General features: G+C 43.6%; 1 protein-coding gene across 1 annotated transcript in view; it reads left to right on the plus strand.

The window, feature by feature from the left end:
• OTOP1 (otopetrin 1) overlaps positions 1 to 16,517 on the plus strand; it is a 51,138-nt gene that overhangs the window by 20,086 nt on the left and 14,535 nt on the right. Inside the window, exons 3-6 of the mRNA XM_007451506.1 lie at positions 857 to 993; positions 5,778 to 5,836; positions 12,091 to 12,221; positions 15,164 to 16,092. Coding sequence (XP_007451568.1) covers positions 857 to 993; positions 5,778 to 5,836; positions 12,091 to 12,221; positions 15,164 to 16,092 — 1,256 coding nt within the window. The remainder of the gene's footprint in view (positions 1 to 856; positions 994 to 5,777; positions 5,837 to 12,090; positions 12,222 to 15,163; positions 16,093 to 16,517) is intronic.

Below are 16,517 nucleotides of genomic sequence, written 5' to 3' on the forward strand. Positions count from 1 at the left end.
CCCCCACCCCTTTTCTTTCTCTTTTTTGGGTAGCAGCCATGCTAATGCACGTGAAGTGGTATTTCTTTTCTTTTTTTTGGCCATGGCACACAGCATGTGGGATCTTAGTTCCCTGACCAGGGATCGAACCACACCCCGTGAAGTGGAAGCATGGAGTCTTAACCATTGGACCACCGGGGAAATCCCTGAGGTGGTATTTCATAGTGATTTTCATTTTCATTTCCCTAATCATTAGTGATGTTGAGCATCTTTTCATGTATTAATTATCCATTTACATATGTTGTTTGGAGAAATGTCTACTCAAATCCTTTGTTTATTTTTTTATTAATGGTTAAGTTATAGTTCTGTATAGAGTCTGGACCCTCACACCTTATCAGATATACGATTTGTGAATATTTTCTCCATTCTGTGGGTTGATAGTGTCCTCTGATGCATAATTTATTTTTCATTTTGATGTAGCCCAAGTTACCTATTTCTTACTTTTGTGGCTTGTGCTTTTGGTGTCATATCCAATAAGTCATTGCCAAATCCAACATTATAAAGATTTCCCCCTATGTTTTCGTCTAAGATTTTTATAGATTTAGGTTTTACATTTAAGTCTTTGATTCATTTTGAGGTAATTTTTGATATACTGTAAGGTAAGCATCCAGCTTCATTCTTTTGCATGTGGATACCCAGTTTCCTAGCACTAGTTGTTGAAACAAATGTACTTTCCCCATCGAATTGTCTTGGCACTCTTGTCAAAAATCATTTGACCATTTATGTGAAGGTTTAATATAATTTATTTTGAAATGATATTAGTGCATATTAACACTTATATGTGTGTATTTCTACCCTTCCCCCTCCCCCAATTTAGGTAGTATCACGTTGTTTGCAGTCATTACCATCATCCTGGGATGCCTTAAAATTGGGTACTTCGTTGGATTTTCTGAATGTTTATCAGCCACAGAAGGAGTTTTCCCTGTTACCCATGCGGTACATACTCTGTTGCAGGTAAACCACATGATGCTTGTTGCTTGTTGCTTGTTGCTTGTTTCCTGGATTCCTGTTAAGTGTATCCCAGGGTATATAAAACAGCGCTTCAGCTGCCTGCACTGTAAAGTGGGACTGTGTCATCTTGGCCATTTTTGTGGGAATCTTAATTGGCAGAACTTACACTGATGAAGAATCAGGAAACTCTGCCAAGTCAGAATCCACCAGAAAAGGCTCTGGGGAATTTTAATTAACAGTTTTATTGAGATATAATTCACATACTGTACAATTCACTGATTTAAAGTGTACATTTCAGTGGTTTAGTATATTCATAGGGTTGTGCTACCATTACCACTGTCCATTTTAGAGCATTTTCATCGCCCCCAAAAGAAACTTTGTGCCATTACCGTCCCTCCTCTGAGTCACTGAGACCTTTTCTTTGTTCATTTGTTTGTTTGCTTACTTGTGGATTAAATTCTTTAGAAATGAATGAGGGGTTCATTCTCAGCCTTGGTCAACTTGGTGTGGGTAAGAAATAAGGATTTGATATATAATTTAAACCTATAGCTTAGAATCAGAAAAATCTCATGTTTGAAAAAAACATTAGATGGATCTCCAGTGTAGCTTCCATCCTTGGCAGAAATCCCTGGAAATGGCTATCAGAGTTGAGATAACAGTAAAAGTAATAAGTAGTATGTCTATAGGACTTTTGCAAAGTACTTTTCATTTTCACTTCGTGTAATGCTTTCAACAACTCCACGAGAACAACTGTCGGATTGTCACACTAAGGAGGAAGAGGGGACAAATGACTTGCCCTAAGTCACAGCCAAGATGCCACGATTCTTTTTTTTTAATTGAAGTATGGCTGATTTACAATGTTGTGTTAATTTCTGCTGTACAGCAAAGTGATTCAGTTCTACATATATACATTCTTTATATATATACACACATTCTTTTACAGATATATTGAATACATTCTTTATATATATATATATATATATATATACACACACACACAATCTTATGCATATATATATGTATATATTACATTCTCCATGGTTCTTCACAGAAGTCACCCAGAAAGACCATGAACTTGGTCCAGGGATACTGTTATTGCTCAAAATATTTCTGCATTCCCGATTTAGGAACATCCTTCAGGACCAATTTCTCACCTCCGAATGCCAAGGATGCCATTTTTAATCTCAGTCTTTTATAAGAAAGTGGTCTCCGCTCTGCACCCAGGTGACAGCCAGTCAGCTCTTGGTGACCTTACGGTGTTTCTTGAGATCAAATACACTCTCACAAGTGAAGCTCTGTAAGAGATGAGCCTGGCAGCAGTTTGCCTCTGCGGGAGGAACAGGGTGGCAACATCGGTGGAACAGGGTGGCAGCTTCCAGGGAGACTTGTTTGAACGGGTCGCCTTGCGTTTTGAGAGTTGTTAAGGGCTGAATTGTGTCCCCTGCATTCAGATGTTGAAGTCCTAACCTTCAGGACCTCACAATGTGCCTGTGTGCAGATAGGGTCTTGACAGCGGTAATTAAGGCTAAATAAGGTCATGAGGGTGGGCCCTAATCCAATAGGACGGGCATCTTTATGAGAAGAGGAGGGAAGGACACAGACACACAGTGTGAGGACGCTGAAGGGAGGTGGCCATCTGCAGGGCAAGGAGAGGGGCCTCAGGAGGAACCAACCTGCCAATACCTTGATCTCGGACTTACGGCTTCTAGAACTATGGGAAAATTAATTTTGGTTGTTTTAAGCCATCTAGTCTGTGGTACTCTGTTCTGGAAATGCCAGTAAAGGAATACAAGAGTTAACTGGCTATTTATTCCAGGGGCGTCCAATCCCATGATGACAGTCTTATAGTGATGCCAGTGACAACATGGAAAGCCTTAGGGGACCAGAAAGAACTTCCTTCCTTCCTCCCTTCCCCCTTCCCCCCTTCCTCCCCCCTACTTTCCTCCCTCCCTCCCTTCCTTCCTCATTCCTCCCCACCCCTTCCTCTCTCCTTCCACTCTGCTCTCACTCTCTCTCCCTCCCTGCCTTCCTTCCACACGGGGCAAAACCCTGTGTTCAGTACTGTGAGTCCAGGGTTGAAAAGCCGTGGTCTGTGCCCCATGGAGGTGTCAGAGCGGGAGACAATCACCAAAACAAACTCTGTCAGCACTGTCAATGCTTTGACATAATCGCCCAGAGGGGGTGCCAGGGAGGGCCTCTCACTAGCTTTGGGGTGCCGGATGGTTGTCAAGGAGAGAGGGGTGTGGTGTGTCAGACACCATTACAAAGGACATCTGGGGCTGTGAAGTCTCTCCACCAGATGGGGAGAAGATGTGTGGCCCGTGGCGGGAGGTGAGCAGGGGTGACGGGCCTGGACTGGAGCCATGGTTTAGTGTAGGGCTTATAAGCATGGACTCTGGTCAGACTACCTGGCTTTGGCTCACACCAGCAGTGTGACCTCGTGCAATTGTCTTAACCTCTCTAGGCCTCATGGGTCTCATCTGTAAAAATGCCTCCTTCACGGGGTTGTTGTGAGGATTAAGGTGCTGTGTATAGAACACTTTGCAGTGAGTGCTTGGTCAAGGCTGACAGCCACTTAGCAGCTTTGACTTTACCTTAAGGGCAATGGGGAGCCATTGAAGGTTCTGGGCAGAGGAAAGACCTGGACAGAAGTGAGTTTTCAAAAACTGTTGCTTGGTGGGTTGGAGATCTCTTTCTTCCTCATTTAAGGCATTTGGTCAGTAGGTCAATTAATCAATCTTTCTATACCTATTGGCCATTTACTACGTGCATTTGCGACATTAGATGATGGGAGGATAAAAAACATTACTTTCTAAAACATACTATTTATTTTTAAATTGTGGTAGAGTACACATACCATAACATTTGCCACCTTAGCCATTTTTATGTGTATGGTTCAGCAGTGTTAAGTATATTCACATTGCTGTGCAATCAATCAGCAGAACTCTTTCATCTTGCAAAGGAAATTCTGTCCTCTTTAAACACTAACTCCTGATTCCCACCACCCCTAGCCCCTGGCAACTGCCATTCAACTTTGCATCTCTATGAATTTGACTACTTTCTGTCTCTTTGAATCAGACAAGTGGAATCATACAGGATCTGTCCTTCTGTGACTGGCTTACTTCACTTAGCATAATGTCCTCAAGGTTCATCCATGTCGTAACGTGTCAGAATTTTCTTCCTTGTTAAGGCTGAATACTATTCCGTTGTGTGGATGGACCACATGTTGTGTATCTATTCGTCCACTGTTGGACACTTGGGTTACTTCCATCTTTTGACCATTGTGAATGATGCTGCTGTGAATATGGGTGTACAAATATCTTTTTGAGACCCTGCTTTCAGTTCTTTTGGATTTGTACCCAGAAGTGGGATTGCTGGGTTGTATGGTAATTTAAAAAATATTTATTTAAAAAATATAGTATAACATTACTGAAAAAATTGAAAAAGAGACTAAAAATGTGTCTGTAAGCCCATTAACTGAAATATTTGTTGCTGTTTTTATGCGTTCCCTCCATTCTTTGTACTCAAGTGTACATTCTTGGCAAAGTTCTACATGTAAGGTGCAGAGTTTACTGTTTTGAGTGTTTCACTTAAAAAATCATAAACATTTTTGTGTTGCTATGTAGTCTTTATCAAGCATCAGTTAAGTGGTCCTCTAACTTAGAATTCATAGATAAAAGCTAATTTACTTCAGTGTTTCCCTGTTGTTGGGTTGAATGTCCTCTTTACCGGGAGTCACTACTATCTGTTTTTTAAATTGTTAGATGTTTCGAGAATCATGCCTGAAAGTGTTTTCCAGAGCAGGATAGTCAATCTTAGGTGAAACGATGTGGAAGAGAGAGTATGTGTAAGTGTAATTTCTTGTGTGTTGTTTGATTTTCTTTTTTATGGCACTTAATTGAAAATGAAGGCTAAACGGGACAAATTTATAAAGTGCCCAGCTGTGTTTGGCATGTAGTAGGTGCTCAACATGTGTTTGTGTCTAAATAAGGCCCCGAATGCTTTTAGAGCTCAGAAAGTGCCTGGGACAGAGGAGGTGCTCATTCAATGTCCACAAATGAGTGAGTTGAGAGCAGAGAGATTTTACTGAAAAGGTACCTGCTCCAGGCACTGTTCTAAGTAGTTGACATGGATTATCCTATTTCACTGCTCACAACACCCTCCAAGGTAGGTTCCATTATCATACCCATTTAATAGATGGGAAAACAAACCTGCCCAAGGCCGAGAGAGCCAGGATTTGCACACGGGTTCGATACAGCCCCCATCCTGAGTTGCTTCTAGTGACTGCGTGGCCAGGGGCCTGGGCAGCGTATATAACAGAGTGAAATAAAAGACCAGCTTGAATTAATTCTGTTCCTCATTTAAAGCACTCAGAATCTGGTTTCCGGCCACTGACGTAGTAACAGTTCAGTGAATATTTCTCAAATGAAGCCTGATAAGGATGACATAAACATGTGAACAGGGGTTATGGTAGTCAGGCTGCCACTCCCCAAGCCCCGCCCCACGGCAGACTCGTCACTATTTCCTCCTAAACCTGGAGGCCTCCATCTGATTCTCATGGCAGTGCCCCTGCAGCACTGTTGCCCCCAACACCCCCCCCCGGGAATGGCACTGCCACCTGAGACAAGGATAGTGACTTGCCATTTTTGGGCGGGGGAGGTCACTGCACTGACTTTCCCAAAATTTTTCACACCTTTCCCTTAGGTTTTATAGCTTCTCAAGGGTGCAAATACAGTGATGGCTTTCCCATTGATGTATCTTTCTTTTCTTCCTTTATTTCCGTTTAGGTGTACTTTCTTTGGGGGCACGCAAAGGATATCATCCAATCTTTCAAAACACTGGAAAGGTAAAAATCGTGGGTAATTGCTTACGTGTTGAATTTAATGTTCACTTGGAACAACAACAAAAAGTCATCACTGCCATCTTGATTGGGTTTTTTGTTTTTTGGGGGGGTTTGAACTGACTTTATTATTCTGTAAATGTGAATTTTACAAAGCGCTTTACAATGAATGATCACATCTTCTTGTTTGTTTGTAACGGATTTCACCTCCTGAAACGGCTCTGAGCACACTGCAAGCCCTTGGTTTCCTGGTCGCTGGCGGACGTTGTGTCTTGAGTTATGATACGGTGTCAGCCGTGGTGAAAAAGCAACAGTCTGGACTCTGCCAGCTAGCTTGCTTGGGTTTTAAATGAGACCGAATCTCCTCTCCATCCTGACAAGCAAAGCCTTCATTTGTGGCCTGGGAAGGGGACCCTCCGCTTTGGCCTCTCTGGGACGGCTCTGGAAGTAGGGTGTTGTGGGTTGGATTTCACTTCTGCTGTCTTAGAAACTTCCCCTTTATGAGCTTCAGTTTTTCTCATCTGTAAAATGGAGATAATAGCATAGCCAACCTCTGGGGACTGGATGAAATAAATGATGTAAAGCTTGTTCCTGGCATAGAACAAGGACTCAGTAAGTGTTGGCTCTATTATTATCTCTGATCACCTCTCCCTCGAGATGATTGTGAAGATCAAGGGAGAGAATCTACAGGATAAGAGGGTGAATTACCTAAACGCATGGTATGATTATCATGTAAGAAAGCCTCTGTGCACACATACAGAGGAATCAAGGGATCACTATTTGGTTTCTAGAAAGATCCCTCATCATATAAACTGTCAGTGAGGAACAGAAAAGTCCCCCAGTACCTTTTGAAATGAAAACTGCTATTTAAGAGAGTGACTTATGTAAGACCACTGGTTGGAACTATTTTAACAGACTATTGAATTAGAAATAACTTTCACCAACCTCATTACGCAAAAAAGATCAGCTTTGACAAGGAGTGAGGCATCTATTGAGCTCCTACTGTGTGCAGAGCCTGCTGCCAGGCACTGGTGGTGTTATGCAGAGGTAATGGGCCGAGATATCCAGGCATCTGAGCATCATTCCAGGAATGTGCAGCCTGTGCTCTCCCCTGTGCAGCCCCAAGCAGTGGCCTTGGCAGTGATCTGTAACTCCCATCTTAACACGAGAAGCCACGCCTCCTGGCAGACGGCGCCACTGCTCTGCCTCCAGGGGAGGAAAATGGACAAATGGGGTCCAGTGGATATAAGTCAGGGACAAGTGAAGTCCAGGCCCCGATGACCCAGCAAAGGCAGCTTTAATTGTCCCTTAGGGCAGGACAAAGACTTCCGCATCCACCCTCACATTTAATCCAGGCTCTGCCAGGGTAACTATGGTAACTATTCTTCTCCGCATTAAATGGATGTGGCAGGTGAGGGGACTTAGCTGGGTCTCCAGAGTGCAAGTGGCCAGCTGGGCATTCCCATCCCGTTTCTCCCATTTTGTGTGCTGGGCCAGGTCACCTGGTCCTCCTTCCATCAGTGAGCCTGGGCTCCACTCGCACCTTGAGAACACTTGCTGATTTTGTTCTGGGGCATGGGTTTCATTTCATCTATTCCATAGACATTCTTTAAAAAATGTCACTTTTTGTTTTCCTGATAAAACTTGTAAGGGTACAGTGTAATTAAAAATCATCATAATGCCACTGTTATGGACTGAATGTTTGTGTCCCCCCCCAAATGCATATGTTGAAGCCCTAACCCCCCAATGTGATGGTATTAGGTGGTGCCTTTGGGAAGCAGTTAGGTCATGAGGGTCATTAGGTCCCACTAATTCCCCATGATGGGATTAGTGTTCTTACAGAAGAGGAAGAGACACCGGATCTCCCCTCTCCTCGACCCCTGCACCGAGCACACCCAGAGGAGAGGCCACGTGAAGACACAGTGACAGGCAGCCATCTGCAAGCCAAGGTGAGAGGCATCACCAGAGACCAACTCTGCTGGCACCTTTGCTCTTGGACTTTGAGCCTCTAGAACTGTGAGAAATAAATGTCTGTTGTTCTGTTATAGCAAAAAACCACAGCTAAGACAGCCGCTACCCAGAGGTCACTGCTATTCACACTTTGGTCTGTTTTCTTCCAGTCTTTTTTCGGTGAATAGATATATATATATATTTTTTTTTTTTTTCTTTTTTCCTTTTTACAATTGTGGTCCTGGTGAGGCTCTCTTCCTGACTTTTAGGTGCTGCCTTCTTGCCATGTCCTCACATGGCCTTTTCTCTGGGCAGGGAGAGAGAGAGACCTCTCTGGTGTTGCTTCCTCTTCTTATAAGGACACAAGTCCTGTTGGATCAGGGCCCCACACTTATGACCTCATTTAACCTTAATTACCTCCTTATACCCCATCTCCAAGTACAGTCACATTGGGGGTTAGGGCTTCAACATATACATTTTGAGGGGCCACAATCCAGTCCATAACACATCTTGTTGGACATCGAATTTTTCTGAAAGTTTTTGTTGTTATTATAAATAGTACTGTGATGAACATCTTTGGCTAAAAATATTTTTGAACATCTCTGATTCTTTCCTTTTTTAAATTTATTTTATTGCAGTATAGTTGATTTACAATGTTGTGTTAATTTCTGCTGTCTAGGAAAGTGATTCAGTTGTGTATATTCCTTTTTCCATTACAATTTATTACAGGATATTGAACATAGTTCCCTGTGCTATACAGTAGGACCTTGTTGTTTATCCTCTGGTTATTTTCTTGAGTTAAATTCCTAGAAGTAGGATTGTGGGGATAAAGGGTGAGATGTTTTCAACAAATGTATATTGTGTAGTTTGATCTACTGGGAACTCCTGGCTGAATGAAATGGGCTTTCCCATTCATAAAGCATTTTCTTTTACATGTGTTACTTATGAGAACCTCTCACAGTAGCCCTGTCAGGGACAGTAGGTTGATCATGATCCCACTTTGAGATGAGGAAACTGAGAAATGAAGTAAGTGTCCAAGGTCAGGCAGCTTGCCTGTGCATAGCTGGGCGGGATCTGAGTGCTGACTTTAAATCTACTGCTATTTCCATGGCATTGCAGTGGCTGCAGTGGCCAGCAGGGTTTGCTGGGTGAAATCTTTCTCTTTGATTAGTTGACATCACAGTATATTAGATATATTGGGATTAACAAAATATCATTAAAATTATTTTCACCTGTTCCTTTTTACTATTCTTTAAATGTGGCTACTAAGAAATTAAAAATTACATATGTGGCTCACATCAGTGTCTTGCATTATCTTTTGGGGGATAATGCTGTTCTAGGCCATGTACGCAGACATTTCCCACCAGGATTTTTCATCTGAGGGAAACCTATAGGACTGGGGCCTAGTCCTGCCTTGGCCTTGCTTGTTGGGCAATCGGAGACAAGTCTCTCCCTGTCTCTGGGCCTCTTTCCTAAACTGGATAGTGAGTGGTTTGAATCAGATATGCTGATAACTCGCTTTAGCCTGTTTTTTGTTTTTTCTTTGTTTTTGTTTTTTTAAAATAGCGCAAAGTGTTAACCATTTTTGAGTTACCACCTTTCAGTTTTTTTTTTTTAATTTGTTTTTTCGTTGCATTGTCTTTGTTGTTGCGCGCAGGCTTTCTCTAGTTGTGGTGAGTGGGGTCTACTCTTCGTTGTGGTGCGTGGGCTTCTCATCACGGTGGCTTCTCTTGTTGCGGAGCATGGGCTCTAGGCGCATGGGCTTCAGTACTTGTGGCACGCGGGCTCAGTAGTTGTGGCTTGTGGGGTCTAGAGCACAGGGTCAGCAGTTGCGGTGCGGGGGCTTAGTTGCTCCACAGCATGTGGGATCTTCCTGGACGAGGGCTCAAACCCATGTCCCCTGCATTGGCAGGCGGATTCTTAACCACTGCGCCACCAGGGAAATCCCACCTTTCAGTTTTAGATTTAGATGTCTCTAGAGAAATTGGGAGGTTTGATAATCCAAAATGTGCATGGCAACAAAGAGCTAGAGCCAAGTTGGGGTTGTTCCCTCCAGATGCGGGGGGGGGTGGTGGCTGCTCAGTTAGCTACAGTCCCCAGCACTCCCTAATGTTATCCCAGGCCTGCTTTAGTCATTGACATTTCTTGCCATGCCCCGGAGTTTTCAAATCTTCCATCTCCTGGACTTACCCTTTTTTCTGATCTTTTGAGCCAATATTCCACTATCCATGCTTTTAGTACATACAAGGACTTTTCTCCTGGTGTGAGAATTCCTCTTACTGGTTTGAGTCCTTTTCTTTTCTCAAGAGTGAAGTTTTGAGGAGCAGCAGTTCTGAAAAAAGACCTGGAAACATAAATTGAGATTAGAGAATGGCTCACAGAACCCTTCTTTATTGTGGTCTGGGGTTATCAGATCCAAGTGTGAGAAAGGCAGCTTGGCATGAGGAAACAACGCCTGCCTTTAGTTGGTAGGACAATTTCCAGATCAAATCAACAGGAGGCTGCCAGCTCGCAGGGAGCGTTTGTGGCAGAACAGCCAGCAGCTGTGGGCGGCATTAGTATTACCTGCTCAGGTTCAGTGGACCTGGGATGAGACAACGCCATTTGGACCAGGAAAGAGGAGAAGAAAGGGGAGCTGTGTGCATTATAAGTAAAAGAAAAGCCAGCCAGCCGGAGGCAAACAGCATTGTCTGCATTTGTCAAAGGCTCTATACAATGCCTCCCAGATGTCCCGGGGAAGGCTGGCCACAATCTATAGCAACTGGGCAAGCATGAGGGGCAAGCAGATGGGTAGACAGCTGACTCAGACACCCGCAGGCGGCTGTTTCCTTCCCCACTTGTGCCTGGACACCGGGAAGTTGCCAAAGGAAGCTGGAGTTCAAGTGAGGAAAGACTTTGCTTGCAGTTGCTCGTGGGAACCCCAGGGGGTCATCTGGGGTTAAAACTCAGAGGAGAGGCAAGGTCAGGGTTGAGGACCCAACTGTACCATTCTTCCTGTAGGGAGATTATGGACAAGGGTGCTCTTGGTTACACGGGGAGGGGGCTCACATCCTCTGGGCCTCTGCTCTCAAACTGAGAAGTGATCAGTTACACACAGGTTTCAAGGAATTCCTCTCTCAAATCACCTGTATTTGCTGCACCTGCTCCATGCAAGGCCCATTGTTAAGCACCCTGGAAGCTACCAAAGTAAATACATCTTAAACTGGCAGCCATGGGGAATCTTTGGAGGTTTTGAAACAGACAGTGACTCCATTGGAACCATATTGCCCCAAATCCCTCCTCTGTTCTCCAGAGTCCAGAGTCCACCCTCCATGTCATTTCTTTTCTTCTTCTTTAGGAGGCAGTATGGTCAGAGGCAGGGACAGAACTCTGAGGTCAGACTAGAACAGGCTTGTCGCTTCCTAACTTTCAAACCCCGAATGCAGCTACACATTCTATTTGTAAATAATACGGCCTAATTCCTGAACCTATCCAAGACTCCAGCAGCTCAACAGTGTCGTCACAGAGCAGGATCTTTCTGTGTTTCCACTCTGCCACCCTCAGTGGGTGAGGGTTTCATCCCATGCTTGTTGCTTCATGGTCACAAGATAGCTGCCAAAACTCCAGCCTTCATGTCTGTATTGAAGGCTGGAAAAAAGGGGGAGAAGAAGAATAAGTAGGCTTTTCTCATTCTGCTCTCTTCCATCCAGAAAGCAAAAGCTTTTCAGTAGTGCCCAGTAGACCTCATCTCACATCCTACCGGCCGCAGTGGCCATGCTCAACTTCAAGGGAGGCCAGATAGTGAGCTTCTGGTTTTTTTTGGTGTCTTTAGAAGTAAGTGGTAAGACAGAGGGGGTGGGTAATGATCACTGGGTTGGCAACCCAACAGCAAAGACGTACCCAGTTCTCCAGATTTCCAGTGTAGCCCCTTCATCTTTCCTTCACTGTTCTCTTCCCTTTTGGAAGAAAGGGTTTGGGGTATGGTGGGGTTGGTTGCCTGTTTTTAGTAAATTTCCACCCCTGTATCCCTGCTTCCAAGACCCAGATTTTTATTTGTTTTGTCTTGTCCCGTAGACAATGAGCTGAGTACTGGCAGGTTCAAGATTAAGGCAGGATGCCAAGGCTGTGGTTTTGGAAGGTCCCATGGATCTGCTTCTCCCAGCCAGACAGGGGACCCACCCAGAGCCTGAGCTGCCCGATGAAATCACAATCACTGCTAAGAAGGAAGCTTGTGTGTGTGCCCGTGTACATGTGTGCAATGTCTCCATCTCACCTCACGGGGCTAGGAGCTTCCCAGGGCTGCTCAGGAAGTGAGTCCTTGTGTTTTTCAGGTTTGGGGTGATCCACTCAGTGTTCACCAACCTGCTTCTTTGGGCGAACAGCATCCTGAATGAGTCAAAGCACCAACTTAACGAGCACAAGGAACGGCTCATCACCCTGGGCTTCGGGAACATAACGATAGGTGAGTGGTAAGAGTTGCCCAGCTGCCATCTTGGAACAGCTTGGAAACCCGCAGAGACCAGAATGTCCATAGATGGAGGTACGGGTTTCAAAGACCTGCAGGGTCCACCCAATTCAACATCGGCCAGACAATCCTCTGTTGTTGAAAATCTTTCAAAACCTCCTAAGTCTCTCATCCTGCTTCCATAAGTAGGGTGTGCTGAGCATAATTAAAGGTTTCTTCAGTGACTCAGGGACTTGTCAGATCCAGGGGTCATCATTTTGATCACTGTTTCTCATGGTCCAGTTTGGTATGGAAATGAATGTCTTTGTTTACAGCCTTGGAAGATTGGTGGTTGTTTCTGTTTGTGTTTTTAATTAAACCTCTATTACCAGTTCTTTCTACTAAAAGTATAGCTTTAAAAAATCCGTAGAAGTCTAATGGTACGTTGTGGTTAATTGGCTTTCGTTCACTTGAAGTTTTTATTTAACTCTACTTAGTTTATCATTTTGGCTCATCTTTATTCCCCCTTGTTCCTATTGGAGCGCCTGTCTCATGACCCTTCATTTTCTTCCAAAATTCTTTAGCATTTGTGACCTGTTGCTTCTATATTAGAGCACTGGGGTTGAGAAGAATGTGGGGTAGAGGAAGGTGCAATGTACAGGGGACTGATGTCTCAGGTTTGGGTCTTGTTCCCATCACCTTCTAGCTGTGTGACCTTTGGAAAACATTCAACCACTCCGAGCCTCCCTTTTCTCTTTTATGAAGAGAAGGGACTTGAACCATGTACTTTCCATGAGTCCTTCCAGCTTTAATGTAATGCACATCTATCCTCTCTGTACAAACGCAGGTCAGTCCCAGAGAGCAACTTTAAACCCGTTTCCTCACCAGTGCGGTGGGGATGACAAAATCAGGGGGACACACTACGTTTCTTCACCACCCCTAACCAGCAGCCCACTCTTGGGAAGGCCATTCTCTTTGGGCCCCGTCTCCTCACTGGTATCAATAACAGTAACAGCAGTGACAACAATAACAAAAAGTTTTGTTAAGCATTTTCTGAGTGGCTGGCACATTAAACTCTTGTCCCAACACTCTGAGGTAGGCAACAGTGACTTCATTATATGGATGAAGCCATTGAGCCAGAGAGAAGTTAAATGACTAACCCAAGATCACACAGCAGATGGACAATTGAGCTGGGATTTGAATTCCAGCAATCTAGCTCCAGAGACCTTGGTGAAGATGGGATTAGATTAATTTATAAAAAAGGACTCTTGTCAGCTCTAACATTCTGTTAATCTGAGCCTTTTCTCCTGAGTATTTCCGTTGTCTTTTGCATTGTATTGTATTGTGTTACAAGTGTTGGGGAAACTCCTTCTGAATTGAAAATTGCAGTATTCCGCAAAAGTGAGGGTAATTAATGCTACTCCCAAGGTTTTTGTCTGATTTTGTAAGTAGTATCATATATATTAAAATATATCATAAATTAAAACAATGACAAAACGTAAAGAAAATATCCACAATAGCACCTACCCAGAAGTGCACTTAAATGCTGGTAACATCTGGTTATTTTTTGGTCTTGGTGCTATTTATTTATTTATAGTTGAGATCATACTGTACATATTCGATCATTTTTTTTCTACAACGTACAATAAGAAATAGATTTTACATTGCAACCCAAATGAACACATACCTGTATGTGTGTACACATGAAATAATAATCTTACTATCTCAGAGACACTCAAATTTCTATTGTATTTGATTCCATTCATTCAATCCTGTTTTATTCCATTGCAATTCCATTAAAAAAATATTGGTTGCTACCCTCTAAATTGATTTCACAACTGAGTTCTGGGTTGTGGTATGCATTTAAAAATACTGGATATACAATTTGTTCTTACTTTTTTCCCATTGTTATTGTGACAATTATTTTCTTGTATCATTAAAACACAATTATAATTTTTAATGGCTGCCTACTATTCTACTGTAAGGATGTACCAAAATTCATTTAACACTTTCTAAATTGTTACACATTGAGGTGTTTCTCCTTCTTTCTCAAAAACTCACAACAAAATTTTACCTAATGCTTTGACTATATTTTTGACTTGTCCCTTAGAATAGATTGGAATTATAGGCCAGAAACTTTATATCATCTTTAAGGCTTTTGTTGCATATTTCATTAATTACTTACAGCTTTTCCCCTCCTTGTTATGAAATGGTCCTTTATACCATTGCCAAGTGTCTTTCAGAAGGTGGGGCCTGTCTCGTGCCACACTTGCTGGCTTCGGATATTCTCAAGAGGAAAATTTTTGCTGCTAAGGGGCATTTTCCCTCACAAAGCTGTTTTTAAAAAGTAATTTAAAAATCACACAGGTCAATCATATTCACATAGAAAGTTTAGAAAATACAGCGAAGCAAAATCTAGAGGGCAACTTACATTAGGTTGTATGTCAATTATATCTCAATAGAAGTTTCTTTTACTGAAAAAAAAAATCACCTGCCATTTTCCCGCCCAGAGATAACCATTGTTAACATTTTAGTTTATGTCCTTCCAATTCTTTTCTGTCTGTCTATCTCTCTGTCTCTGTATGTATATATCACCAAGATATCTATAATTTATAAAAACGGAGCCATACTCCAGCCTCTTTGGCAGCTGCTTTTGTTCAACAGTGTCTTCTGAACGTCTTTATATGTTGATAAGTAAATTTCTAAAATACCATTTGCAATGGCTGGACAATATTCTGATGTATGGATAAGATCTAATTCGTGTAATTAGTACTCTTTGGGGAGTATTCATGGCTGTCAGTTTAGCCATGATATGAAACATGACAAAAAGCCATGAAATAAAGCTTTTAATTCAATGGCAAACCCAAGCATCAATCCACAGTGAGAGTATTTGTTTGTGGTTTCCTGCTTCGCCACTGAATGTTCTAATTGTCCTCCCCTGTGGTCTGTCTCCCCGCTAGTTTTAGATGACCACACGCCTCCGTGTAACTGCACGCCCCCGACCCTCTGCTCTGCCATCTCCCACGGGATCTATTACCTCTACCCTTTCAACATAGAGTATCAGATACTGGCCTCCACGATGCTCTACGTCCTGTGGAAAAACATCGGGCGCAAAGTTGACAGTCATCAGCGTCAGAAGATGCAGTTCAGGTCTCACGGGGTCATGCTGGGCTCGGTACTGGGCCTGACGGCACTGGCTGCCACTATTGGGGTCGTGGTGGTGTATCTGATTTGGATCGGGCGTTCCAAAACCGGGAGCGAGTCAGCACTCATCATGTTCTACCTGTATGCCATCACCTTGCTCGTACTCATGGGGGCGGCAGGGCTGGCTGGGATCCGGATTTATAGGCTAGATGAGCAATCACTAGACGAGTCCAAAAATCCGGCCCGCAAACTGGACGCAGACCTGTTGGTGGGCACTGCCTCCGGCTCCTGGCTCATCTCCTGGGGCTCCATCCTGGCCATCCTCTTTGCTGAGTCCTGCCCCCCGTACACCTGGTACAACCTGCCCTACTCCATCCTGGTGGTTGTTGAGAAGTACATCCAGAACCTCTTCATCATTGAGTCCATTCACCGAGAGCCAGAGAAGCTCTCCAAGGACCTCAGAACCCCGCAGGTGGTCACAGTCTGCAATGGCAATGCCACATCCCTCCCTTCTTCTTGCTTCGAGAGCAGACCTGCAGCCGGGGACGTGGCTCCCCAGGACAGCGAGATGCCACATGCGGCCAATGGAAATATGTGTCTGAGAGAAGTTGGTAGCAAAGAGGAAGAGGAAAAGAGCTGGGAAGGGGCCCTGGGCCCAGCCTGCCACCCCCGTTTCCTGCAGGGCAATGCCCAGAGAAGAGTCTTAAGGAATATTGCAGCCTTTTTGTTCCTCTGCAATATTTCGGTAATCTGCAAGTTATTTCTTTATTTAAATATATTGATTAATCTGTTTTCCTTGCCGTTTTCAAATAAGGAATAAAGGCAGCTTTTAATCAAAATAATTTAAACGTAAGGTTAAAATATTAGACTGGAACATAGGCTTATATTCTACAGATTTGCTTACTGAGTATCTGTATGCCATGGACTGGGGTGGGAACTAAGAATTAAAGGTGAGAAGACGTAATCTCTTTCCTCAAAAAGGTCACAGTATTAGTGGGAGAGGGAGACAAGGAAAAAATATAATACAGTGAATATGGCAAATGCTGGGACAGAACTGTCTGCAAGGTGGAATGGGAGCATGGAGTCAAAGAGGGACTTCAATAAGTAGGGGATGGGCTTCCCTGGTGGCGCAGTGGTTGAGAGTCCGCCTGCCGATGCAGGGGACACGGG

The sequence above is a fragment of the Lipotes vexillifer genome, unplaced genomic scaffold, assembly GCF_000442215.2.
Source record: "Lipotes vexillifer unplaced genomic scaffold, Lipotes_vexillifer_v1.1 scaffold1417, whole genome shotgun sequence".
NCBI classification, from domain to species: Eukaryota; Metazoa; Chordata; class Mammalia; order Artiodactyla; family Lipotidae; genus Lipotes; species Lipotes vexillifer.